Here is a 26,267-nt window from a genome sequence, read left to right on the forward strand (position 1 = left end):
CCTTCTTGTGCATCACTAACGCTGCTCATTACACATTGCAACTTGTTGTTTCATTATCCCCATACCACTCTGGCTGTCTCTTAACATTATTCATCCTGTTTATTGAGACGTACACCACTTTTGTTAGCATAGGTTCTTTTGTTTGGCCATTAGCACCAATCTGATGGGGGACAGCAAATTTGTGCTTCTTAAATCTACAACCAGGAGTCCTGGGGAGTTAGTGCAGAATATGGTTGGGAAACTGCAATTAGCCACATTGCAGGGATGCTGAAGATGCATCCTGCATTGCAGATCCTGCTTGGAGCAGCAGGGATTGACTAGATGACTTCTAAGGTTCCTTTCGGCACCATGATTCTAAAAGCTTTAATAGATTAAAGTCACTGCAGTCCAAAGCAGTTTATGCAATATGCATAATATAGATACCTTTCTGGAACATAAGATACCTTTCTGGAAGCTGCTACCAAAAGCTAAACATTTCCCACTTTATGGACTGCGTGGCTCAAATGCCAGCAGAAAGAAAACATTTAGCAAGCTAGTCTAACCTCTCTTGGGAGAGAGTTCCACAATGTAGGAAGAGCCACAGAAAAGGCTCTGCTGCATTTCACCACCTACTGTGGCTCTGATGTTGATGGGACAAGAAGAAGAAGAAGAAGAAGAAGAAGAAGAAGAAGAAGAAGAAGAAGAAGAAGAAGAAACTTAAACAAACAAGCAAACAAACCTAACAATTTTCTACTCTTTCATGACACCCAAGATCAGTTCCCTGAGGTAGCTGCCTCAGACTACCTAACAGTTGGGCCGGGCCAGGCAATATACCAATTGCACATGCATCTAAAGTATGACTTGAGGAGAGCAGCATGGCCTGGAGTAAGCCCCAAGGGCTAGATATGGAGGACCTGTGGTTGTATTCTGCCCCCAGACCTGAGGTGCCCCACCTCTGATCCAAACATGCATGCCTAGCTATGTAACACATAACTTTGCCTTTCACATCCTGGTGCCGCTGATTTTGAATTGCAGATCACAGGACAATTATGCAACTCTGTCATATATTTCCCCCCAAGGGCCACACACTTCCTTGTTGTTGCTCCTACAAAACAACGGAGGACAGTCTATCGCGTGCAATAGAAGAAGCAGATTCTTTAGCAATTTTTTAATGGGTGGGCTGAGGCAGTGACCCTTGGCACAAGAGTAGGCGTTTTACAAGCGTGTCCCTGGTTTCCTGCAAAATGTTGCAGGGTATGTGATTATAATTAAACCAATAACTGCAAAACTAGAAGAGAATGACATTATGACCTTTGAAAAAAGAAGGATCCTAATTGGATTTCCTCACATTGGCAGCATTCACTTGCTTGAGAATTCTTTGTCCAAGGAGACAAGCAGACTCGTGTGTAATCTTGCAACTGGCATATTGGCAGAGGCAGCAAGAGGTCCGATGCATTTTCCTGTCCACAGACATTTATGCTCAGGTGAAGAAACCCACTTTGAACCTCTTAGAAGTGATTATTTCTTAAACAAAGCCATAAATCTTTGACAGTCACAGCAGCTGTTGTTTTATATGCTTTTATGTACATGGGTGATAGTGAATGGCTGGTCTGCTGGCAGCATCACACATGGCCACATGGAACACAAATCACCCCCACCCCTTTTTACTTTTGATTTTGCTACAGCTCCACATACTTTAGAGCATTCATTCATGTTTTGGGGTTCTCCTCCTTGGTTCTGCACTGATTTTGGCAGGTGTTTTTTGTTTTTTGTTTTTTGCAATAGAGCAGAGTGAATCCATCAAATTTGCACTTTCTGAAGCAACATGAGAACCAAAATTCAAGTGCCTTTGAAATTTGCTGTTCTCCAGATTTAGAACTGCAATTTGCCCACCTAACCATATTTGCAAAGCCACATACAGTAGCAGAAAGTGTGCCTAACAAAGCAATATATTAATGAAAATAGCATACACAAATACATTACATTAGTAGAAGTTGCTTTAAAAAATGTGTACATTAGTCAAAACAGCACACACACACACAAATTGTTTTTTTAGGAGAAATTCACACTAAAACACTGATGAGTTTTCATGAGTTTTTTAAAGTGAATTGTTGCAGTAATTTCAATAACTTAATCTGAGAATGGGAAAATGAGAAACCGAGAAATTCAAAACTCACAGAACTTCCCATCCCTACACACAGAGAGACACAAAAATGTAATGAAATACATTCTGGCAAGACTCAAAAAGTCTTAAAAAATCTTTCCAGGAGAGCTCCAAAAGTGAAGTGAGAGAGGTAGCAAAGTAAAATTCCCCTCTCTCATAACACTAGGACCTGGGGTTATCCAATGGAGCAGAATGTTGGGAGGTTTAGGCAAGAGGATATACATCTTTACACAGTACATAGTTAAAACATGGAATTCGCTGCTACAAGATGTGCGGATAGCCACTAGCTTAGATAGCATTAAAAGAGGACCAGACAACATTTATGGAAGATTAAACTGCTAATGGCTCTTAACTATGATGGTCAAATAGCCTCAACTGTTGGAGGCAAAACGCCTCTGAATGCCTGGGGATCACCTTCCAAAGACATCTGGCTGATAACTTCTGTAGAAATTCTAGATTCCCCCCTTTCAAGTGGGCATCTTCTGCACTGCAAGCACTTGGAAAACCTACTGCATGCTGCAAGGAGCTTTCCCTCATCAAGGAGTAAGTAATTCATAACAATATTAAAGTGTGATAAATTAAGAAGGAGGGATCCCAATGAAGGAAGATTTCCAAAGGCAGAACCTTTTATATATCCAAGAAGCCTGAGGCCAAGATGTGTTTTGCTGCCTGAGACAAAGCAGCAAATGTTGCCTCTTCTCAGGTCAAGTTGAAAGATTGGCTTTGAATGAACATTTTACTTCAGCTCAGTAGGTAGGGACAATGCCAGCCACACAACTATAATGCCTGTCTTCTCTTCCCATGAGCCCCCAAACTCAAACTGAAGTGGAGCCACTGCTAGAGACAAGGAACTCATGGCTTATGCTTTGTTGCTTCCTCTCTCTCTATGTCAGTCTGCATTTATCCATGTGCAGCCTGAGCCTATCCATTGGGGAGGAGGGGGAAGGTTTCCTGGATAAATGAGTCCCTGCTGCTTATCAGGAGGGAGGGTGAGAAAAGCAAGGCACAGCGGAGATTGGTTTGGTGCAAACACACCAGCAGGAACACCAGATTGACTCTGCATTTCCATCACTGCCCTTCCCGCCCCATCTCCCTTCCAGGAAGAAGCAATTACTCAGCTGTTAGGAGGTCAAGGAAGCTCCACCACCCCACCACGTTGTCAACTACAGTGGTACCTCGGGTTACATACGCTTCAGGTTACATATGTTACGAAAAAGGAGCAATGCAGAAGCGAGCTCCAGGTGGCTGGAATGGTAAACAGGAAGCTGATGTTATTGGAATGTACCGTGGGAACCAGGGACAGTCTATTCAAAGCACTGAGCGCCAGATGTTAGCTCAGAGTGTCACATGACCCTGTACTGGAAGTACATGGGTGGAGTTATTCTCTCTCTGCAGTTGGGATGAGAGGGTACAGACATGTTTTCTCTGTACTGCTGGAAAGACAGGAATAAAAGTATGTAAATATATTTCTGTCTGTCTCTTCCCCCCCCCCCGGTGATGGGAGGGGGAGGAATGGTGTGTTCTTCTTCACGTTGGGAAGAATCGCCGATTGGAGACCTCCCTTGATCTTGCCGGGAGGAAGACAGGAGGTCAACAAGAATTCAAGCCGGGCACCTGGAGGGTGGCCAAATTCCTCAGAGCTTTGCTGGCTCTGCTGGCTTGAATTCGACATCTGGTAGCAGAGCCGATGGATTCTGATCTATGAGAATCAGCATGAGAGGTGAGAGGTCGATGAATCGTTGCCATCCTCTGCACCTAAGGAGATAAAGAAAGCGTCTGCCTGCAGCCAAAAGCTGAACAGACAAGCAGGACACCGAGAGGCAACGGAGCCCCAAAAAGGTATGCTGCATTTCGGGCTAAAGAGAGTGAACGCAGAAAGGTTTAATTCTCTGGTTCACATAAAAGAGCTACGTTTGAAAAAAACAGCTCTGGAAGAAGGGTTGCATACCAGGAATTCCTGTGGTAGATAAAGATTCCCGTCCCGAGCAGGTTGCTAGGCAACGACAGCCAGAAGGCTTGGAAAGCAACTGGCTCAGTCAAAGAGCCTGGGAAGTGGAATTGTTTTGAATTCTGCGCAGCTGTGCAAGGATTTAGAAAAACAGCCCAAAGGTTTGCCTGCCAGTGAAGCAGTAAACAGCCAAAAGACTTTTGGGTTTTACTGGCTTGAGAAAGTGAAAGCTGACCCTTGGATTCAGCATGGATTCCAAGAAGGGGGGAGGGCTACCCTATCCACCTCCCCTGACTAATGACAATTATTCATCTTGGTCTATAAAGATGAAGGCCCTGCTGCAGAATCAGAGGATCTTTGACGTGATTGAGAACCCCATCCCTGCAGCTCCAACACGAGGTTGGGAGTCACAGAATCTGAAAGCCAGAAAGCTTGTGTCAGATGACCAATTGGTGCATATTCAGGGTTTGGAATATGCACGGGAAATTTGGGAAATGCTGCGTAGAACACATCAGAGGGATGCTGGTTCTTCAGCGTTGCTGTATTTTGAGAAGCTGACCAATCTGAGGCTTGCGCCTGATGGAGATGTTCAAGCGCACCTGACGGAGATGAAATATCTGCGCCAGCAGATGGTGGAACGCAATTTCCGTCTGCAGGAGGAAGTGTTTTGCTTCATGATGATCAACAGCCTAAATCGGACTTACAAAACGGTTGCCAGTCAGCTTGGTTCCCTCCCCGCTCAAGATTTGACCGCGGAAAGGGTGTGTGCCGTCGTTCTGAATGAACACGACAGACTTGCTGCACTGGAAGAAAAGGACAGGGGGAGGGAGGAACGGAGTTCTAATTCCCCCGCAGATGAGGCTACTGGAGAGAAAGCTCTAGCCTTGAACGTTGTCCGATGTTACAATTGCGGACAGGCTGGGCATCTTCAGCAGAACTGTAAGAAGCCACGTCAGCCAAAAGGAGCGAAGGGCCGCTCGGCAAAGCCTGAGGCGTCAGGCAAAGGTCATACTAAGCCTATGGTGAAACCTAGAAAGGCTTTGATGGTGAAAGGAACCACGCCAGACGTTGGGAACTCGTTTGTTATTGACACTGGAGCCACCGTCCATATGTCCCCACACAGAGGACTCTTTTCATCGTTTAAGAAGCAAAGCTTCGCTGTGAAACAGGCCAACGGTCAGGAGCTGGAAGCGACCGGCGTAGGGACTGTGTATCTTAAGAGTCTGAACTTCACTATAAACAATGTTTATTTGGTTCCTGAACTGAAGTTCAATCTGCTGAGTGTTTCACAGATTGCAAAGAAAGGACTGAGACTGTCCTATGATGCTAAGAGCTGCAAGATCTACAAAGATGGAGAGTTATTTCTTTCTGCCAGAGAGAAAGATGGATTGTATTTGTTGACTTTTGCACAAAGTGATTACATGGAATGTAATTCATCTGTGTCTAACCTAGTTTCTCTTGCAGGTGTTACCAAGAAGGTGACCGGGGTCAACAGAGCATTTCAGCGGGTGTGTGCTGATGTGATTGGTCCTCTAGAACCATCTAGAGGCAATGCAAGATATTATCTTGTGTGTGTGGATCATTTCTCTAACTTTGTCTGGATTTACGTGTTGAAAAAGCCACAGAAAACCTTGGAGAGGTTTCAGGAGTTTTGTGACAAGGTTAAGAATATGCATGATGCTAACATTGATTGTCTATTCACAGACGAGAAGCAGATTTTTCTTTTACAGGATTTCCAGAGGTTCCTGCAGAAGAAGGGGATAAGACACAAGATAGCTGTTTCAGAGGAAGCGTGGAACAGGGGTGTCTGTGTACGGGTGAACAGAGAATTGCAAAAGGGGATGAATGCGCAATTGCTTAGTTCACATCTGCCACATGAGTTCTGGGCCGAGTCGCTGATGTCGTATTGTTATACGAAGATGAGAAAGGTTTCAAAAGAGTTGGGAAGTTCTCCATTTGAGAAACTGTTCCATAGAAAACCTTCTGTTGCCCATTTCAAGGTTTTTGGGTCTCATGTGAGAACAGAAGCTCCAGGTGGAGTAAAGAATGCCAGAGGCATTTTTGTGGGGTATGAAAAGGGTCTCTACAGAGTAATTTTGTCTGAATCTGGTCAGGTGATTCTCACAAAATTTCTAGAGAGTGCTCCTGAACAGGTGAGAGTGATAGTACACACATTTCCCACTGAGGACGATTCAGATGATGATGGTGATTTTACAGATTACAGTGGTACTGAGAGTGACAGTGATAGCTCGGAGAGCTCAGTTGTCACAGTCATTGAGAGGAAATCTCACACAATGGATAGACCTTCACAGGTGAAGGATGAACCACTGTTTACCATTGGAACTGGTTCTCCAAAGAGTCCTGAGACTGGACCAGTGAGCAGAGAGGATCAGCACCTCATACGTAGGTCTGAGAGAGTTACAAAGGGTCAACCACCCAAGAGGTACTCAAAAGAGTTTGCTAACTTAGCTGTTGCATGTGTTGCTGTTGTAAACAACCGAGGACAGGTTGGAGCTGTGTCTATGTCAGAGACAAAGACACAACAGAGAGTTGCTAGCCAAGGTAATGCAGATGCACTCATTCCTTGGAAGCCAGACAACCAGAGAGGTACACTGGGGAAACCAGTGACGGGGAGTTCCAAGGGTGGAACTGAAACAACAGGGGAATGTTATGTGTATAACAACTGTTTGTTTTCTTCTCTGGATCACGCTTTGCTTGCTGCAACACGCATTGATTCTTTTGGGGGAGGATGTTACGAAAAAGGAGCAATGCAGAAGCGAGCTCCAGGTGGCTGGAATGGTAAACAGGAAGCTGATGTTATTGGAATGTACCGTGGGAACCAGGGACAGTCTATTCAAAGCACTGAGCGCCGGATGTTAGCTCAGAATGTCACATGACCCTGTACTGGAAGTACATGGGTGGAGTTATTCTCTCTCTGCAGTTGGGATGAGAGGGTACAGACATGTTTTCTCTGTACTGCTGGAAAGACAGGAATAAAAGTATGTAAATATATTTCTGTCTGTCTCTTCCCCCCCCCCCTGGTGATGGGAGGGGGAGGAATGGTGTGTTCTTCTTCACGTTGGGAAGAATCGCCGATTGGAGACCTCCCTTGATCTTGCCGGGAGGAAGACAGGAGGTCAACAAGAATTCAAGCCGGGCACCTGGAGGGTGGCCAAATTCCTCAGAGCTTCGCTGGCTCTGCTGGCTTGAATTCGACAACATATGCTTCAGGTTACAGACTCAGCCAACCCAGAAATAGTGCTTCAGGTTAAGAACTTTGCTTCAGGATGAGAACAGAAATTGTGCTTCGGCGGCGCAGCGGCAGCAGGAGGCCCCATTAGCTAAAGTGGTGCTTCAGGTTAAGAACAGTTTCAATTTAAGTACGGACCTCCGGAACGAATTAAGTACTTAACCCGAGGTACCACTGTACTGCATACAATGATCACTGGTCCATACTGGACACTGCTGCGTACAACATACTTAGAATCATAGAATGGTACAGTTGGAAGGGACCCTGATTATCATCTAGTCCAACCGCCTTGCAATGCAGGAATATGCAGCTGTCCTATACAGGGATCAAACTCAAAGGGATCTGTGCGGCAGCACGGCACAGTATGTAACTTGCCACTGAATGCTGCAAGGATGCCAAGCCAGTTTCAGCCTACCTCCAGGAATGCCCTCTAGGCTCTTCTGCTCTACTGCATTATTTGCTGCAGCTTTTGTGTGCCTTATCCACACAGCCTAAAACATGGGGGTTTGGGCTATTAAGAATACAACAAGATGTCACAGCATCCAAGGAAACTGCAAAAGGCAGATAGCATAGATGTATGCATCTGGCCTGAGCTGCAAACAGCTGGTTTCTACAATGAGGAGTTATGGGCATACCTTCAGAAGCGCTGTCCTCCCAGCTGGCATCACTCTGACTGTGCAATGAAGCTCAGTTCCAGGGAGAAAAGAAAGCAGGCTGGTGTGCTAGCTCTAGTACTTAACATCACCACTGATTACTCTGCAGTGTAATTACAATTCCTGCAGATGAAGGAGATGCATTTCGCTGGCTAGGAAGAAGGGAAGCTAGATGTTAGGAGGACAGAGGCGTGGAGAGGTAGACTGCCCTTAGCACATAACTTCTCAAAGCCTTGTGCTGGCCTTTCTTCTATCTAAGAGGCAAGCAGGGGATGGACTGATTAATCAAAGTGCTGCAGGTACAAGGACTTAGTACAACCAGCAGAGAACTAAATAATCATTTTTGCAGTGAGGATTGGCACCCAGGCAGCACCAATGAAAAATAATAGCCAGGAGGTGGATTTGCCAGCCATTCAGCATTGTGGCAAGTAATACTTTGTTCCCATCAAGAAACCAGACTTGTGGGTCTGAAAAACTGGTAGACTCCAGATCCACTCAGACTCTGTCCATAATCTGTCAGGTTGTGCTCTGGTTATAGCCCTGGTTCACAAGACTCTGTCCTGGTTCCTTCTTTTGCCATCTTGACTTGCCATATCCTGTTCTGGCTTAGCCTATGCTATCACACCCCATCCCAGCCCAAGGAACGAGGCTTCCTGGAATCCAAAGATACAAACTCCAGTATGAAGGGTGCATTGCAAAGTGGTTTGATGAGGACAGGCTGTCAGAATTTGGCAGCAAGTTATCATGGAAGGACATTAAGAGAGGTGGGCACAGAGATAGTGGCTGAGCTCTCAGTGAAAGCAATACGGCGGCTAGGAGGAGATTGTAGGGATATCGCGGAGTGGGGAGTGGGGTCCGGAGGGAGCACACTTCCCCACCAGCAGGCAGCCACAATCTGCCTGCACGCATGACCCTGGGGTGCAGGCAAAACTCCCCCTCAGACAAGCCATGGCTGTCTGGAACATCGTTTCCTAAGTCTGACCTTTTGCGGTCTCAGCAGTCAGCGGTGTCCTGTCTGTAATCCTTTTCCATGAGACTTTTGTCTCCTACGTCATACACTGTGCAAGGGGAAAATGACGCTGTGGAACAGGTGCCAAAATAGCTTCGTACCACCCCACAATCTCGAGACGGAAGATGTGTAAAGGTCACAGCCCCAAAATGTATCTGCCTGGCTTGCATATTTGTCTCAATAAAAAGAGCCTCCACAGGAATGGTGGTAGCTTGCTTGCTCGCTTCAGACCACCTGTGCGCAGCTCACATCATGATCAACACTTGTCTTGGGCCTTCACTTCAGAGATGAAGAGGGGAGGGCAAGGAGAATGGTACAGAAGAGCTAGCTGGAAAAGATGAGACTAGAAAGGTAGTGTGTGGAGTGGAGGCTGGTCCATTTGAGCAAACAAGGCACTGCCCCACCAACCTCAGCCTGTCCTCAGTCAGCCCTCACTTGCCTGCATCATTGCTTACAACCAGTCCAGGGAGTGGCACTGGCTGCTGGCTTGGGTTCAGCTTTGCCCTTGTGGAGCTCACAGCAGGGAGGAAGGAGGAGGCAAAGCTAGAATGCATTGGCTCTGCCTATCACTGACTCTGGCTCTACTTAGTTTTTATCTCTCTGCCATCCGCTCTACCAGTCCCAATGGGCACCAGCCATTACTGGCCGCATGCTGGCTGATAAAAGGAGAGAGAAACTACCAAAGTGGGGGAAGGAGGATGGGGGGGGGGGAGGCAAGAACGCAGGAGCATAATTGACTGAGCCAGACAGAGAGGGATGGTTAGGAGAGAGGAGCAGGCACCTCACTACTCAAGAAGTACTTAAAGACGATCAAAAAGTGGCAAGGTCACAGAGTAATTCTGCCTGAGTGTACAGATGCTTCTTATGGGAATACTGCAAAAGCTGAGGGGGTGGTGGAGGAGAGAAACACTGTGTTGCTCCCTGTTTATGAGGAAAAGTACATCGTCAAGTCTGGCTGCTAAAGATTAGAGTTGAAGAGTGTGGAAAAGGGCAGTCTGCAAAAAAATATTTTAAAAAAATAAAAATCAGAGTTGGCCATCTGCTGGCAAAAATCTGAGACTGCAACCCCAAGTGCAATCCAGAAGAGAAGGTAAGAGTCACTGCTGCTTTCAAGCCTCTGAAAGTGCAGGATTAAATCTGTAGGCCCTTTCCAGGCTATCTTGGTGGCCATAATGCATGGCTTGCCTGGATCCTGCACAACGAAGGTGAAATCCTTTCCTTGAGGTTGTGCATTTGTTTGCAGTGCCCGCCACAACCAGGTGGCTGTTGGGTGTTTGGGAAGCACCATGCAAGGGGCTTTGACAGGTGGGTGGGACAGTCCACTCACCAGTCATCTGGTGTAAACATGATTGACAGGTGAGTTGTCTCCCCCATCCACCTGCCAAAATTGGCCCAAGGGAGTGGGGGCATTTAGCAAGTAGGTGCTGAAATACACTTCTGCCCTGATGTTTTTAAAGCAGCAAATGGGTAGCCCTAGAGCAAGACTTCACTCAACACAGGCAGAGAGGCACACTCTCATGCGGGGTACCCATCTAGTGTTATGTCCAAACACAGCCAGTGTAGGGAAGGGCCATCACTCATTGCTAGAGCACCTCTTCTGCATGCAGAAGGTGAAGATCCTAGATCTAGTTCCCAGAAACTCCAGTTAAGATGGGCTGAAACCCTGCTGAGCCAGTGTAGCCAATACTAAGCTAGATATAATAATATAAGGCAGCTTCCTCTCTTCTAGTGGCTGATCAGAAGCAGAACAAATACAATACAAAAATAAAAAATAAAAAATACAACACTGGGAGATTTTTGTTGGTTGATGTCTTCTTTTTATCTCCTAGCTAGAAAGGCCTTCAGACTTTATCAAATGTGCCTATACAAATGCAATAAATTGTTTGAGGTAACACTTCCTTTGTATATGGCAGCTTGTGGCTGTGCTGGAGTTAGGAGAAGGTTGTTGTTGTGCATGGAACCCCACTGACAGCGCACAAAATAAGCTGCAAAATCATTAATCTCCTCCCACCCAGATCATTAAAATCCCTTTCAGAAACAAGTAGGTTGTTTGGGGTTTCCTGGTTTTCAGGGGTTGCTTGTTTGTTGCAAGATTCTCCTGCACTGATCCAGAATACCTGTTTTCAGAATTGGAACATTTCTGCCCACTTCATGTGTTTTCAGAATTTTGCTATTTTGCAGGTGGGATTCCATCACCCATCGGCCAATTTAGGTTGTGGCATTAAAGGGGATTTGCTGCTTTTGTATGACAAACCAGCTTCCAAAAAATAAATAAAAATATTTGTGGTAAGCCACTCTTGGCTCCCTCGGGAGGGTGGATGAGATTGTATATCATCATCACCATCATTGGGAGTTTTTTCTCTAGAAAAACAGTGCCGGTACTGCGTACCCTTGAGTACTCCCAGAAAGAAGCACTGATTATTATTTACATTTATATCCCAACTTTCCTTCAGTGAGCTCAATGAGGTGTACATGGTTCTCTTCCTCCACATTTTGACCTCACAACAACCCTATGGCAGTGAGTGACTGGCCAAGAGTCACCTAGTAAGCTTCATGGCTGAGTGAGGTTTGAACTCTGGTCTCCCAGGTCCCAGTCCAGCACTCTAACCACTATACCACACTGGTTCTATATTTAATAAATAAATCAATAATAAACTTTTGTGGGGGGTGCACTGGAGAGTGGGATAACATTTGCTTGACATGGCTTTATACAAACTCTCTGCAAACAAATCTGAATGAATGCTCAATAAACAGTCAGCGTTCCATAAACCTCCCTGCAAACTTTGTGCAAACAAATCAGGATAAATACTCAATAAAGAGATAATCTGGAAGCAGCCTTGGAAATCCTCCTCCCACCTCTTTCCAGAGAGGGAGACGTCATCCCTGCAAGGAAGAGACAAGTCTGGATGCTATGATTCTGTATAGTTAAAGAAAATGATTGGTGACTTAACGGTTTGTGTCTTCTTAAGATTGTATCTTCACAGTATGAGGCTAATGCATGTTCATTGCTTCGTTCAAATTATACGGGGATAATTCATATTATGGTTATTCTTCACATTACATACCACATTAGCCCTTTAAAAAACACACACACACACACACACACAGAGAGAATTCTTTTAAAAATTGCATCTGAAAGTGACCTTCAAGATTTTGTTCAGGAACCCAAGTCTGTAGCCAGCCTGTTGTTGGTACTTATTCAGAGCTGGGAAGAGCCTCTGGTCACTTGCAAACTCTCAAAGTGGATCTATACTGGCATGATCTACAGCTATGGGTAGCTACTCAAGGAGATGCACTATTCCCCATGACCAGCTACTCTGTGCTCCTGACAGGTGCATCATTTCTGTTCTTTAATGCAAGAAAGCTTGAATCTCATTAATATAGTACAAGCTTTGTTGCCATTGGTTGTGGTTCAAGCCTCCTATACAGAGCCTTTCAGTAGTAGGGCTCCAACTTCCATCATCTCCAGTCAGAATTGCCAATGACCATGGATAATGGGAGATGAAGTCTACAACTCCAGAAGAGGGGGAAAAGGTTTCTAGGGCAGACTGTGTGCTTCCAAAGGACTTGAGACTTACCACATTTCCGATCATAATTCAATCTCTGGCCACATTGCATAATTTTAAAATGTAAGATATTATAAATGCACAGCATTGGAATAGTAAGTTTCCTGATACTAAATTGGACGCATGGTACTTTCTAGCCCAGGAGCACTTATTTTGTCCAGCAACATCCTCCTATAATAGGCATAGCTAGAGATCTTTCTCTGTCCTGAACTTATTTCATCTGAAGATACCACATTTGGAGGCTGAGACTTCCAACAGGTGAAGCATGTGCAGCTAGGGTTCCCCTCAGTTACATTAAATGAGAGAACAAAGTCTTCTAGAAGATTCAGGACAGAGAAAAGAAAGCATTTCTTCACACAGCTGGTAGTGATGGTCACCAACTTGGATGGCTTTAAAAGAGGACAATACAAATTCATGGGGATAAGGCTATCAATGGCAACTAGCCGAGATGGATAGCTTCTACCTCCATTGTCAGATGCACCTAAATAGCATTTGCTGAGAATTATAGTTGGGGGGACAGCTGTTTGCACTCAGGTTCTGTTTGTGGGAGGAATTCCCATGGGCATCTGGTTGGTAATTGTGAGAACCAGGACACCAACTTGCCCCCCCACATTGAGGGGGTGTGGTCATGTGATACATCATGTGACGTGCCATGTAAGGTGTCATGTGATGTCGTCCGTTGTGTGCCTGGCAGGGGCAGGACGCCCAGAGGGCAATCTCTGTGCTTGCTCATCCCAGCCCCTTCCTGGCTCCTGGGCTACCAGGCAGAGGCTGGGGTGCTTGGAGGGTACCTGGTAGTTTGGGGGGTGGCTCCCCCTAAATATGAGGGATGCTGCCCCCTGACCAAAAAATATTGGGGGAGCTGAAGCCCCCTCCACCCCTTATACCCGGTGAGAAGAGGATGCTGGATCAGATGCCCTTTGACCTGATCCAGAAAAGCTTTTCTTATGTTCTGAAAGTTATCCCCACCTATCAAGAGTCTCAAGGCCTTGAACTGGTGACTTGAACATTGTAAGCCAAAAGGTTGCCAACTGAGTAGAATAAAAACTGGCTAGGCTTGCTTTTGTGCCTTTGCTTGGCCTTCAGAAACCAACAAGTGAAGCTTCTCAGAGTGCAAAGATCAGCAATGTCTCACTGATGTCTGAAAATCAAGTTGCTGCTTAAAGGTACTGTTTAAAGAGATTCTGCTTGCATGTCACCACTCAGCTGTAGTAAAAAGGGGGGAACTGCAGGGACACCAGCTGAGGAAGACACCATAGGATAGAAAAGGCAATGCTCCCTCACCCTTATATAACCTCCCAGGTCAGGAAATCTGTCCTTGCTGGTGGCTACAGACTGCCTACAGGGCAGGCCTGAAACCAGAAGCTGAGAATCCTGGGCACTCCCTTTCATTTGTTTAACTTTGGGATGCCTGGTTTTTTTAACAGAATTTGTAGCCCATTTTGAACTTTAATGTTGTATCAGGATGAAAGTATAATAGGGGATTACCTTCCATTGAAAATAGCAGCTTCAGAAGAGGGATTTTTCCTCAGGATCATGATATCTGAAGGACTATTGTATTTTAATGTTTTGTTGGAAGCCGCCCAGAGTGGCTGGGGAAACCCAGCCAGATGGGCGGGGTATAAATAATATGTTATTGTTATTGTTATTATTGGACTAAAGAGTTAAATGTGCTCTCCATGCCTACTCTGATGCTGTGAATTTGCAGTACCCACCACCACCACTACAACCACCATGGAAAGAGGATACAATTTGCATTTAAAACAAAACAAAACAACTGCATGTTAACGCCCATGACTTGTGGAAGCCAATTGGTAGTTCAACACACCTCAGCCTGTGTGGCGTAGAGCAGAGTAACAGAGTATGCAGAGCCCTGGCTGAGTCTTGAGAGATTTTCTGCTCCCAGCAGCTAGCATCTTTCAGAGTCCTTAGTTAAGGGGAAACCTCCTCTCCCACACAGCTCAAAGTATCAAAGTGTTAATTGTTTCTAGACACAAGACAAAGCTAAACACTACTATCTACTATATAAAGTTCTTATACATGCGTACAGAGAGATCTGTTATTACTATCGCCATGCTAGCTAACGCTGCTGTGTAAAACCCACAGCCTCTTCCCCTGAGTCTCACAGGATCAGAATCAGACCATGACAGCAAACAGGATGTTGCAATTAAAGCTTGCCCTGTCTCATGGATATACCAAAAATTACATGAGTCAGTGAGTGGAGAAGGAGTCCTGTTGTATTTTATTTCTGTACAGAAAGGACCAGGAGGGATTTCTCCCAAATTCTCTGGCCTCATGCTAACATCTGGTATGCAGGCTGAGACCCTATTTGCCCACAGACTGTCTCGCCAGAGTGGTGCATGCTCTGGTTATCTCCTGCTTGGACTACTGCAATGCATTCCACATAGGGCTACCTTTGAAGGTGACCTGGAATCTGCAATTAATCCAGAATGCAGCAGCTAGACTGGTGACTGGGAATGGCTGCCAGGACCATATAACACCAGTCCTGAGAGATCGGCATTAGCTCCCAGGACATTTCCGAGCACAATTCAAAGTGTTGGTGCTGACCTTTAAACCCCTAAACGGCCTCGGTCCTGTATACCTGAAGGAGCGTCTCTACCCCCATCATTCAGCCCGGACACTGAGATCCAGCGCTGAGGCCCTTCTGGCAGTTCCCTCACTGCGAAAAGTGAGGTTACAGGGAACCAAACAGAGGGCCTTCTCGGTAGTGGCGCCCGCCCTGTGGAACACCCTCCCATCAGATGTCAAGGAAATAAGCAGCTATCCTATTTTTAAAAGATACCTGAAGACAGCCCTGTTTAGGGAAGTTTTTAATATTTAATGCTGTTTTGTTTTTAACATTTGATTGGGAGCCGCCCAGAGTGGCTGCGGAAACTCATCCAGATGGGCGGGGTATAAATAATAAATTGTTGTTGTTGTTGTTACACATTCCATACCATTTTATACATCGATAAAGCACATTCCTCATATCCCATTAAGTTTAAATTTCCTCTCCAATCGAAGTACTCAGTTCCTCTTACCCCATTTCCTTATAAGGCACTTAACCCTGTGATAGCTCTAAAGTTACTACAGTGGGAAGCATACCAGTTTAGACAAAAGGAGCTTCCTCATGGTCTGCTAGAATTTTATTGCAGGATTAGAATTCACCTCCAGTTACTGACCACATTCCTTCTGAGCATGCTCAGTACATTGAAACCTTATATGGTACCATTATTTACAATTCTACTTCAAGGATAGCATCAGGACATGCAACAGGGCAAGATGTGGACTTAATGAATGCAATGCCCTAGAAACTATCATACATGTAGGCATATTCTCGGGACCAATAGGAGGGTGAAGGATTCAGCAAGTCTCAACCTTGCTGGTGTTGTTTTAACAACCCTGTGCACCTGACACCCTTATCTCAGAACATCCAGACACTGGGGGTTGCTTCTCAAGACATGAGACCACGTCCTGTGTAATTTAACCCATTGTTCACAATACACCAACAGTTAAATGCAAAGATGTATTTACCGTGACATCTAGTTTGGCTCTAATACAACACATTTGCATGCTAGGATCTGCAAATCAGCCTTTGTTCATGCCATGAGAACTGATTGTATGATATATATCTTTTCCAGCTGTTGAGCAGATAGTTGAGCGGTTTGGTACCCCAGGCAGTGCTGAGTATGGCAACTATCAGAGTCAGCATCTTCAGATACACAAAGAGCAAGCCAGCAGTTGCCATAGATATGCATTGAGAAGGAATCCCTTTAAACAGCTGCTGTGTGATCTGAGCTATGTGGCCAAGGGAGCCTTGCTCATCCCAAAACATTGTTTCAAGAATGCAACTTGATTCTGTAGAAAATTGAAAGTGAGCGAAAAAAACAAGCAAACAACCCATGCAACATTGGGTAATATTGTGACCTTTTGCCATCCTTGAGATCTGGAAAGAGGAGCAGACCGAAGCCAGAGGAACTGAGTTAACTGCACATAGTATGATAAGCATCTGAGTAAAGCTGGAGACTATTTATAGTTATCAAGAAAGTGGTTTGAGAGAGGCTTTTCTCCCTATGTGGGCAGAGGAGGCTGATCACAAGAGCAATGTGGGGGGAAAGCCCCACCAGGAATTTTTTCTTCACCCCCAAATCCAAATTGGTGACCCAGCAGGATTATCAACCCTTTCAGTTATATTAATTGCCTACCATTCAGAGACTCCCTAGAGCTCCCCCCCCTTTCTCCTCTGCTAGTCAATCACAGCTGTAGGCAGCACAGCCAATCACAAGCATCACTATGGCCAGAAAATCCACCCTTCATCTGTGTCTGGAGGGAGCTGGGATGGTAGAAGGAGGCGTCTTTTAGCCTAACCTACCTTACAGGATTGAGTTCAGTTAGATGCCAAGCAGTTGTACTACTGCATTGTTTGAGCATCTACAATATAGGTTCATCCACTCTTCCTCTTGCCCCGCCACTCCCCCCCCCCCCGCACTGAATCACAGCAAATATCAATTGGGATTCCTCTGGATTGATGTTTGCTATGATTTAGTGCTAAAGAGTGGGTTTTCTGGGGGAAAGTGGTGATGCAAAGGCAAAACCTCTCAGACCCGTGCCTAGAAAGCATGAGACTAACAGCAAATGGCTCGGCCCCATGCTTTCTAGGCATGGAGAAGCAGAAGTGTGGACAAGTCCTATATTTGCAAGGGGAAAGGATGGGGAGAAAACCAAAACAAATCAGAACTGCCTCCAGTGAGTTCGTTGACTGCCCCACCTGGTCCAATGGTCACCACTTAAGCCCCTGGTATGCGGTTGTCTACTGTATATATTTATCCCATGATTTCCTTGGACCAAAATGAAAGCATTTTGCAATGTTTTGTTTTGCAAAACTGAAAGTGGGGGGAACGGGGTGTGTGTGTATGTAGTCATTACAAACAGTGTTCCTTCTTATTTATTTATTTATTCCAAAACCCCTTTAGCTTTCTCTCTGTCTTTCTCTGGGAGAGAGAGAGAAAACACACACCATATAATCCGTCTCCAGCCTAAGTGGGAAGCTTGTTAATGGCTGCTCGCTACACAACTGCAAAATCAATGAACAAAACTGTTATTTCAGAACCAGGAATCTGTGTTCCAGTGGCAGCTCTAAAATCCACATATCTGGAGCGTGATGCACCTCTTTTCTTTCTGTCTCTTTCTCCCTCTCTCTTCCAGATTCTCAGTTTAATTGCCTTCTTCCAAGCAGCAAAGCGCAGGGAATGCTTAGTACCGTACTTTTGGAAAGGTCAGAGGATACGATGGCTCCTACATGAATGGCTGTGTGTGATTTGTCTGCCTGCCCCAATGAGTCTCTCCTCTGTCCCAGCAAAATGGGGAGATAAATGACTACCAAGCAGCTGGGAGGGCCAACAAATGGCCCATTGAGAGTGCAGGAGGCCTCCGACGACACTCGTTCCTCCCCGAGGCAGAGCCCTGCTGTTCTTGGTTCTGCCCATTCACATCCATTCTCAGAACCTGAAATGGCCTTCTCCAAACTGCATGTCATCTGCAGCAGGAGAATTTCACTGGGAGCCTTCTGCACTGCCAACTCAGGGTACCTTCAGGCTGTCACTGTTTTGAAGAAGGGGTCCAGGCACATGCTGGAAATTCAGGTGTGCGCAATTAAAATGGGTTAAAGGGCTCTGCTGTCCTAGCACAACAAATCTGCTCTTTTAAATGACTTTTTCTGGTTAGGCAAATGATAAGGAAATGTACCGAAAAGTATGAACTAATTGTGCTCGTTGCTGCACTGTGGACAAATGCTCAAGTAAAGACTGGACATAGTCTAACCTCCCTCCATGTAAGCTTTGTGCAAGAAAAAAGCAGGCTGAATGATCAATAAACAGGTTCTCTGGAGAAGCGCTTCGATTGGCTTCATCCTACTTTTACCATCCTTGGCTGCTCTTAGAATCCTGGGAGCTGTAGTTTTCTAAAAGTGCCAAAGAGACATAGGGCACATGTATACTGTTGTTTCATGTGGGTCACAAGCTTCCTGAACCTCCATTAATTCTCCATTGTCCACAAGATGTTCTTCTTCTCCAAATCGCTGACTTACCACACTTCTCCTTCCCTCAATCTAGCTTGGTTTTTTGTTTTAGTTTTCATAGCAGATATACTCTGAAAAAGAGAGGAGCATGAGAAAATATGGACTGAAGGAGGAGAAAGTGTGGGAAACTGGTGATCTGGAGGAGAATGGCTATGGGAAATGAATGGAGGAAGCATGGATGAGCCAAGTGTCAGTCATTCTCAGCCCCTTCTTTTAAGGAATTACAGTTTGCAGGGTTCCTTACAGCAGAAAAAAATGCTGCTGTTATTCCAGTTTAATTCAGCTGTGCGGAGATGCTCCTATGGATGCAATTCCATATGAATGTACCTGGGAGCAAGGTCAATTGTACTCAATGGGTCTTAATCTTACTTCCAAGCAGACATACATAGGATTGTAACTACTGGCAGATCTTTTCTGTGAGTGACCCTATTAGCTCATTTAGCTCTGTGATGGGGAACCTGTAGCCCACTAGGTGCTGTTGGGCTCCATCTCCCATCAACCCCAGCCACCATAGCTGTTGGTCAGGGATGATGGGCTTTTTAGTCAAGCAATACTTTTGAGACCACATATTCCCTCTTCCCCCAGTGAGTTGATCATAGAATGATGCTCATATGCTCTTCACAAGTTCAGTCAGATGCCCCAGGGGGATGCGGTCTGCACAAGTAAAATGCTGTTTCAACTCTATTTTCTGGCTTGTCTAGAACTTTCCTGAAATGTCATAATTCCAGCTTCAAGTACTTAATACTCTGGCAGATGGATAGATTGATGGTGGAACTGCAAGTGAAACTGTCAAAACCAGGCCTGGAGTTCATGAAGAAATGGTAAAGAGTGCCACAGAGCATACTCAGAGTGCAAATCCCTCAATGCATATATACAGCAAACAGAAGCTATGTGTCCAAGATTAGCATTGAGGGGCTTCCAGGTCCTCTTATACTCTGTAAAGCAGCCGACCCACTGATGATACCTGAGTGACTGATTTGTAGCAAGCAATAGGTTGGAGAGCTTGATACTTATAAAGGTATGAATCACAGCAGCTATCATTTTAGAAATTAAGCACCATCCTTAAAATACATCCCTTTCTGTTACTTTCACAATTATAAACACAGCTTATTGGGGAAAAAACAAAAGCCATATGTGTACAGGCATATGCTTGTAGAATTCAAATAATGGGTTAGTAAAAACAGTTTCAGATGGCTGAAGCAAATTATTACTATTATTACAGACTAAACAGAGTATTTAAATCCTGGGGGAGACACACACATACACAGAATCTTCTGCTTGGCCCAGTTCTGCATTCCTGGGCGTGGTTTGCCTCACTGACCAATCAAGCTAGGTAGCATTTAAGCCATACAACCGAGATGGGTACTTCAAATGTCATGATGCTGATGATGTATCTCTGGACAACCCCCTCCTTTTGTTCAAAATTAAAAGGTGAGTCAAGTATACCCACCACTCGAGGCTGCCTGCCTTTCTCCACTATGCTTCAGACATCCAAAATCTCACCACCACCACCCTGCTTCTAGAGGCAATGCTTGCGCCTGTAAAACTCAGTCAGGAACTGAAGAGAGAGGGTTGGCAGAGAAGTGGGCCATCTGTATATAAACCACCTGCATTTCTCACAGGGCTAAGCAGTGCAAGGTAGAACAAAAAAACAAAACAAAAGCAGTCCATGTGAATTCATAGGAGGTTCCCCAGGGGTAAAAGATTGATTTGATATTAACAGATTCGTGCAGAGACTGTAAAACGGTTGCACAGGGGGTGGGAGAGAGACATCAGGGCCCTGGAAACCAGCTAGATCTATAGGGAGGGGGAGTGCCACGAAATGCAAACCTCCAATGTGCCCCACACCAGAACACATGCACAGCACATCTCCTCTTGCCACACCTGCTCCTTCTTGCACTAAACCACTTTCAAAACAAAACCAATGTCCCTGGGGCTGTGTAAAGCTCACTCTGTCTGACACTTCAACCTCACCAACTGTCTGGCACCTGCATTCTCCAACGAGCCCACACCCTGGCACCAGCCACAAAACACGACCAACTGAACTGCTTGGCATGCAAGTCCTTAAAAAAGAAGAAGTGGACATCTATTTCTCATCTCCACCACCCTTCCCTGCCACATTCCACTGCTGATAATGAGCAGTCAAACGTGTCCACAACATTCTGCTGCAGATCCCGCCACAGCCAGCCAGCCAGCCAGCCAGCCAGCCATCCTCCGAATGGCTTTTTTACAACATCGCCAGCATCCCTCCTCCACCTTTATCCCAGCAGTCTGATATGCCCCCAAGCTCGGGGAAGCAGCAGGATTTCAGGGTTCTCGTGCACAGCGCCATTCCCAGACACCACATCATCACACAACAACCTTGCTTCAAGAAAGGGCCGATGCCAGCCTGAAGCTACCCTTTCCCTCCCCACCAACACCGTCCAAGCTCTCCTCCCAGACACCAGGCACCTTCTCCAGCTCCATCATAAAAGAAGCAAAATGCCCTCGGGCAATAAATAAGAAGCCACGCCACACACACAAAAAGCTACCCAGCATCTGCTCCTACCTGAGGGTGGCGCTCTCTCCTTGCTTGACGGTCACGTTGTCCATCGCCTTGGGGAAGGTGGCATCTCCGCTGCGCACTGGCACTCCTGCGGGCACAAGGAAGAGGAGCCTGAGAGACAGGACGACCAGGCACCGCCAGGGCAGGACTAAGCACCCACCGACCCCCATCCTGGGCTTTCCTCAAGGCAAAGATAGGCAACGGTGGTAGTGGGAAAGAGATGAACTGAAGAGGCTCTTTGGGGGTGGAAGGCAGAGAAGAGAGACGGAGAAGGGGACGCCTGACGGACGGATTAGCAAAGTCCCCAGAGGCAATCCGAAACCGGAGATCCAAAGCTCCCAAACAGCATCTAGAAAGTGGTCCCCAGTGTTTCTTGGGTGCCGGGTGCAGGAGGTTGAGGGGAGCAGAAGAGGAGGAGGAGGAAGAGGAGGAGGCGGCTGGCACGGGGCTGAGCTCAGAGACGAGAGAGAGAGAGAGAGAGAGAGAGAGAGAGAGAGAGAGAGAGGAAAGAAGGAAGGTCACGGCTCTTCTTCCCCGCCTGTTTTTCCTTCTTTTTTCCCTGATGCCACCTTAAGATTCCGTCGGGCAGGCGCTGCGCAGATCCGGCATCAAAAGTTTATAACCCAAGAAGGGAGGGCAATGCAACTCTCTCTCCCTCTCTCTTCCACCCGCTCTCTTGAGCAGGAAATACGAAGGGAGGACCGAGAGGGGGGGGACACCCCAAGGATAGGGAGAGGGGCAAGTTGGGCGCTGCAAGAAAGCCTTCTCCAATGATCCTATATAAATTACAATCCGCACACACAGAATGTCACTCCAAACTTCCTTTGCGTCAAGACAGAGCTCTCCAAAGTCCAAGGAAGGTTCGCAAGGCTGGGGTTTGGGGGGACCCAGCCCGCTCCCACTGCCTGGCAGGCTCTGCAAAGGGCAAGCTTTCGCTCGCTTCTCTCCGTTTCCACCCGAGCGAGCTCCAGGTAGAGCGGCAGAGAGACAGATAGCCAGAGAGGAACCCCTCGGACCAGGCTCGGCTGCCTCTCTCCAGCACTTTAAAGGACGCGGGCTGGCAGGAGTAGCGAGCGGGAACCGTTGGCAGCTGCTATTCCTCCTGCTCTCGCCGCCGCTGATTTTCTCTCCTCCTCCTCCTGCTTCTTCTTCTTCTTCGCCACCGCCGCCGCCAATTTCAGCATCCCCGCTCCGCTCTCCCTCCTCGCCGGGAGCATCTCCTCTGAATCCCTCTCGCGCGCGCCCGCCGACATCCGAGGGTTGTCATGGCAGCGACTGACCAACACTCGGGGCTCCCCGGCACAGCCACACGCTGCACGGTGGGGCAGGAGCCGCGCATTAATCTCGGCGGCGGAGCGGAGGACAGCGGAGCGGCCGCGGGGCTGGCGGGGTTGGGCGGAGAGGAGGGGGGGTAGAGAAAGCGAGGAGCTCGCCCCGCTTTTTTCTTAACCCTCCCGGAGCCAGAGCTCTGGGTCCGGCTGCGGAGGACGGGGAGTAGGCATAAGCCAGGCTTGGGCAAAGCGGTGTCCCCCCACCCCCACGGCTGTGCTGCTGCCATCGCGCTCAGTGCTGCAGCACCGGCAACATGTACCAAGCTGGGACATGCAGTAGCAGCAGCAATAGCAATACACACACACCGCTTCCAGGAGTCAGGAGGCTGGGAGGCAGAATGGGAAACCCAGAGACACTATTGGGATTGGCTAGCTTAAAACAAAAATGCAGGGAGGCAGTCCTGGGGTCACACAAGACTCTGCTTCAGACGAGGAGAGGTGTAGGAAGTTATCTCTACTCAGCCAGACCCTTGGTCCACCTAGCTCAGCATTGCCTGCTCTGACTGGCAGGCGCCCCATTTGGAAACAGAAGCCACCTTATACTGAGCCAGGCCATTGGCCTATCTTCCCTGGCATTGTCTACACTGACTGGCAGCAGTTCTCCAGGGCTGAAGCAGGGAACTTGCCCTGCGCTACTAGGAGGTGCCAGAGATTGATCCTGGGCCCTTCTGCATGCAAGGCTCTACCACAGAGATATGACTTGGCTGGTACTGCTGGTGGGATGGCAGGCAGGGTGCCCAAACAGAAGGTGGTGCAAGGGTGAAGGACGGGCAGAGCCAATGGAGGCTGGCCTGTTAAGGCAAATGATGCACTGCTTCATCAACCTCAGCCAGCTGCCACTACTCCTGACTGCCTGTTTTCTTACAATCAGGACTGGCCCAAGACATTTTGGCACCAAAGGTAGACCCCAAAATAGCACCCCCTTCTCCACCAGCGAAGAAGTGGTCTGGAAAGATTTACATCAAGAATGTGAGGGAGAGAAAGATTGGCACTGGGATCTGCTGCCCTGGCAGACCCTGCCATCTGAGCAGGTTGTCTCACCTTGCCTTTTCAGAGGGCTCGCTTATTCTTCCTTCCTCTCAGTCAGTGTAAAGGTAAAGAGACCCCTGACCATCAGGTCCAGTCGCGGATGACTCTGGGGTCGTGGCGCTCATCTTGCTTTATTGGCCAAGGGAGCTGGCGTACAGCTTCCAGGTCATGTGGCCAGCATGACTAAGCCGCTTCTGGCGAACCAGAGCAGTGCATGGAAACACCATTTACCTTCCCACTGGAGCCGTACCTATTTATCTACTTGCACTTTGAGGTGTTTTTGAACTGCTAGGTTGGCAGGAGCAGGGACCGAGCAACGGGAGCTCATCCCATCGTGGGGATTCGAACCGCTGACCTTCTGATTGGCAAGCCCTTGGCTCTGTGGTTTAACCCACAGCACCACCCATGTCCCTTGCATCAGTCAGTGTACCCCTTGCAAAACTTAGCAGGGACAACACTGAGACTATGCAGGAGGACGAAGCTGACAAAGGCAGTGACACCCCTTGCACAGGTTGCAAATAAGGAGGAGGCAAGCTGGGGCCTGGCTGACGGCAAACTGAGGTTGGTGGGGCAGTGTCCCATTTGCCCAAATGGAGCAGTGGCCACAGCCTAGGGTTTCAGATGCGGGACATTCCCAGCCCTAGCTGGAGATTCCTGCATTGAACCAGGGTCTTTCTGCATGCAATGCAGAGGCTCTACTGCTGAGAACAGAACAGGATGCTGCGTGTGTGTGGCTGGCGTTGCGCTAGAGGGTGGCTAACCGGTGGCCCTCCAGAAATTGCTCCCTTCATTCCCGATATTTGGCCATGCAGACTGGGGCTGATGGGACTTGTAGTTCAGCAGTATCTGGAGTGCCACAGGTGAGCCACCCCTGCCTTGCATCAGTTCAAACTGGCAGAACCAGAGCTGCCTGCTTAGGAGCAAATAGGAAGCATTTTGGGGAAGACCGAACTGGAACCCAGCTTTGTTGCAAGATGGCTGGCATCTTGATGCATGGAATCATGGAATTTGAACTCACAGAACCATGTTTTAGAATCAAGGTATGATGAATTTTAAAATTCCACTGAAGTAATAAAAATTTAGTTGGGCGCTAGTCAACTAAGTTCTATTCAGAGTATAGACCCGCTGAAGTTAATGAACATGCCGAAGTTCAGTCCATTCCTTTCAATAGGTCTACTCCACATAGGACTCACATTGGATACAACTTTACAGCTGAAAAGAACAACAGAGATCATCTCCTGCCCAGTGCAGGAGAATAATAAAATCAGGGAATACAATTTTAAAAGCAGAACTTTTAAAATAGAGCTCTGTCTTTCTTGTTCCTCCTCCCACCTATTTGTTTGATGCTCTCCAATTTAACACAACCTGTTTACATCTCATTCTGGGAACTGAGCTATAGGTATCCATGTAGTGTGGGAGTAAACCAGTGTACATACTTATTTATTACATCTCTCTTTCCCTTTCATGGAGTTCAGGGCAGTGCACATGGTTCTTCTCAACCCTTTTATAATCACAACAGCCCTGCAAGGTTCTGTTGTGGAGTGTCATGGGGGGGGGGGCTTCTAAGGAAAGTTTAAAGAAGGCACATGAGTGGGTTATTCAACATTAAACTTCAAAACACACACAGAGAGCAGTGCATTTTTAAAGTATGTTGTTGAAAGGCCACATTGGAACTGGTGTATTAACTATGCATACCAATGGCTCCAAGAATAAGGTTCCTCTGCTCCCCATATCAGGTGGGGGGTACATTTCACTGCTGTGCATCTGTTTTGTATGGCAAACCCTGAAACCATTACAAAGGAGGGCTTGCTGTGGCAGCATGCAATAAACAAATAAAAATAAGTGCAGCTACCACAACTTCCTGACACAGCTAGAGGCTTTGGAACATTAAAAATGGAAGGGTCCTTGGAGACCCAATTTGTGAGAATGTGTGAAAGACAAAAAAAGGAGCAAAGCAGAGGAAGAGGAGAGGCAGCTAGGCTCCCTTGGCTACTATTTGTGACTTTGCGGCAAAGTCTCTTGATTCCAGAGAAACTTCTCTTAGCAATGGCCAGCTGCGTGTTTCTGCCATAGCTCAAGATGAGAGCCGCTGCTCTTCATGCAGACAGTCCTAAATCCAATCCCTGGCATTTATTGGCTGAAAAACTCCAGGTTAAAATCCTGGAGAGATGTTGCCAGCAGGGGTAGATTTTGATCTTTCAAATGTCAGCGGCACCCTATACAAGGCCAACATTTGGTGACCCCCACCTCTCACCTTCCGCTCTGCTCAATTCACTATGACATAGTTTCAGCGGCTTGCAGAGTCTCCTTCAGCTCAGCATCCAGTGTAAAGGAACCGGTTGTGATGCCCTAAATCCACCTCTGCTGCTGGTCAGTGTAGACCAGTGTTTCCCAAACATGGGTCTCCAGCTGTTTTTGGACTACAGTTCCCATAACCCCTGACCACTGATCCTGCTAGCTAGGGATGATGGAAATTGTAGTATAAAAACAGCTGGAGACCCAAGATTGGGAAACAGTGATGTAAACAATACAGAGCAAGGCGGACCCGTGGTCTGACTCTGTATAAGGCAGCTCCTTATTAATTGAGCCTGTTTTTCGTTTGGGGGAAGGGGAGCCACTAAACCCTTGTAACTTGGTGGAAGAGTATCAGGTTTGCATGCAGACGCCCCCAAATTCAATTCCCAGCAACTCCAGGTAGAACTGGACAATGCCTCCTG

The 26,267-nt window shown here is 47.0% G+C and overlaps 1 protein-coding gene across 4 annotated transcripts in view; it reads right to left on the reverse strand.

Annotated features, from left to right (window-relative positions):
* Positions 1–26,267, reverse strand: part of OPCML (opioid binding protein/cell adhesion molecule like) — a 760,587-nt gene that overhangs the window by 346,891 nt on the left and 387,429 nt on the right. For 2 of the 4 annotated variants that reach the window (XM_053367519.1, XM_053367517.1), the window contains exon 3: positions 21,194–21,278. In XM_053367519.1, coding sequence (XP_053223494.1) covers positions 21,194–21,278 — 85 coding nt within the window. Of the gene's footprint in view, positions 1–21,193; positions 22,554–26,267 lie in introns of those variants that run through there. The other 2 variants (XM_053367516.1, XM_053367518.1) reach the window with 2 other exon arrangements.

This window comes from Podarcis raffonei, chromosome 15 (assembly GCF_027172205.1).
Source record: "Podarcis raffonei isolate rPodRaf1 chromosome 15, rPodRaf1.pri, whole genome shotgun sequence".
Classification (NCBI taxonomy): domain Eukaryota; kingdom Metazoa; phylum Chordata; class Lepidosauria; order Squamata; family Lacertidae; genus Podarcis; species Podarcis raffonei.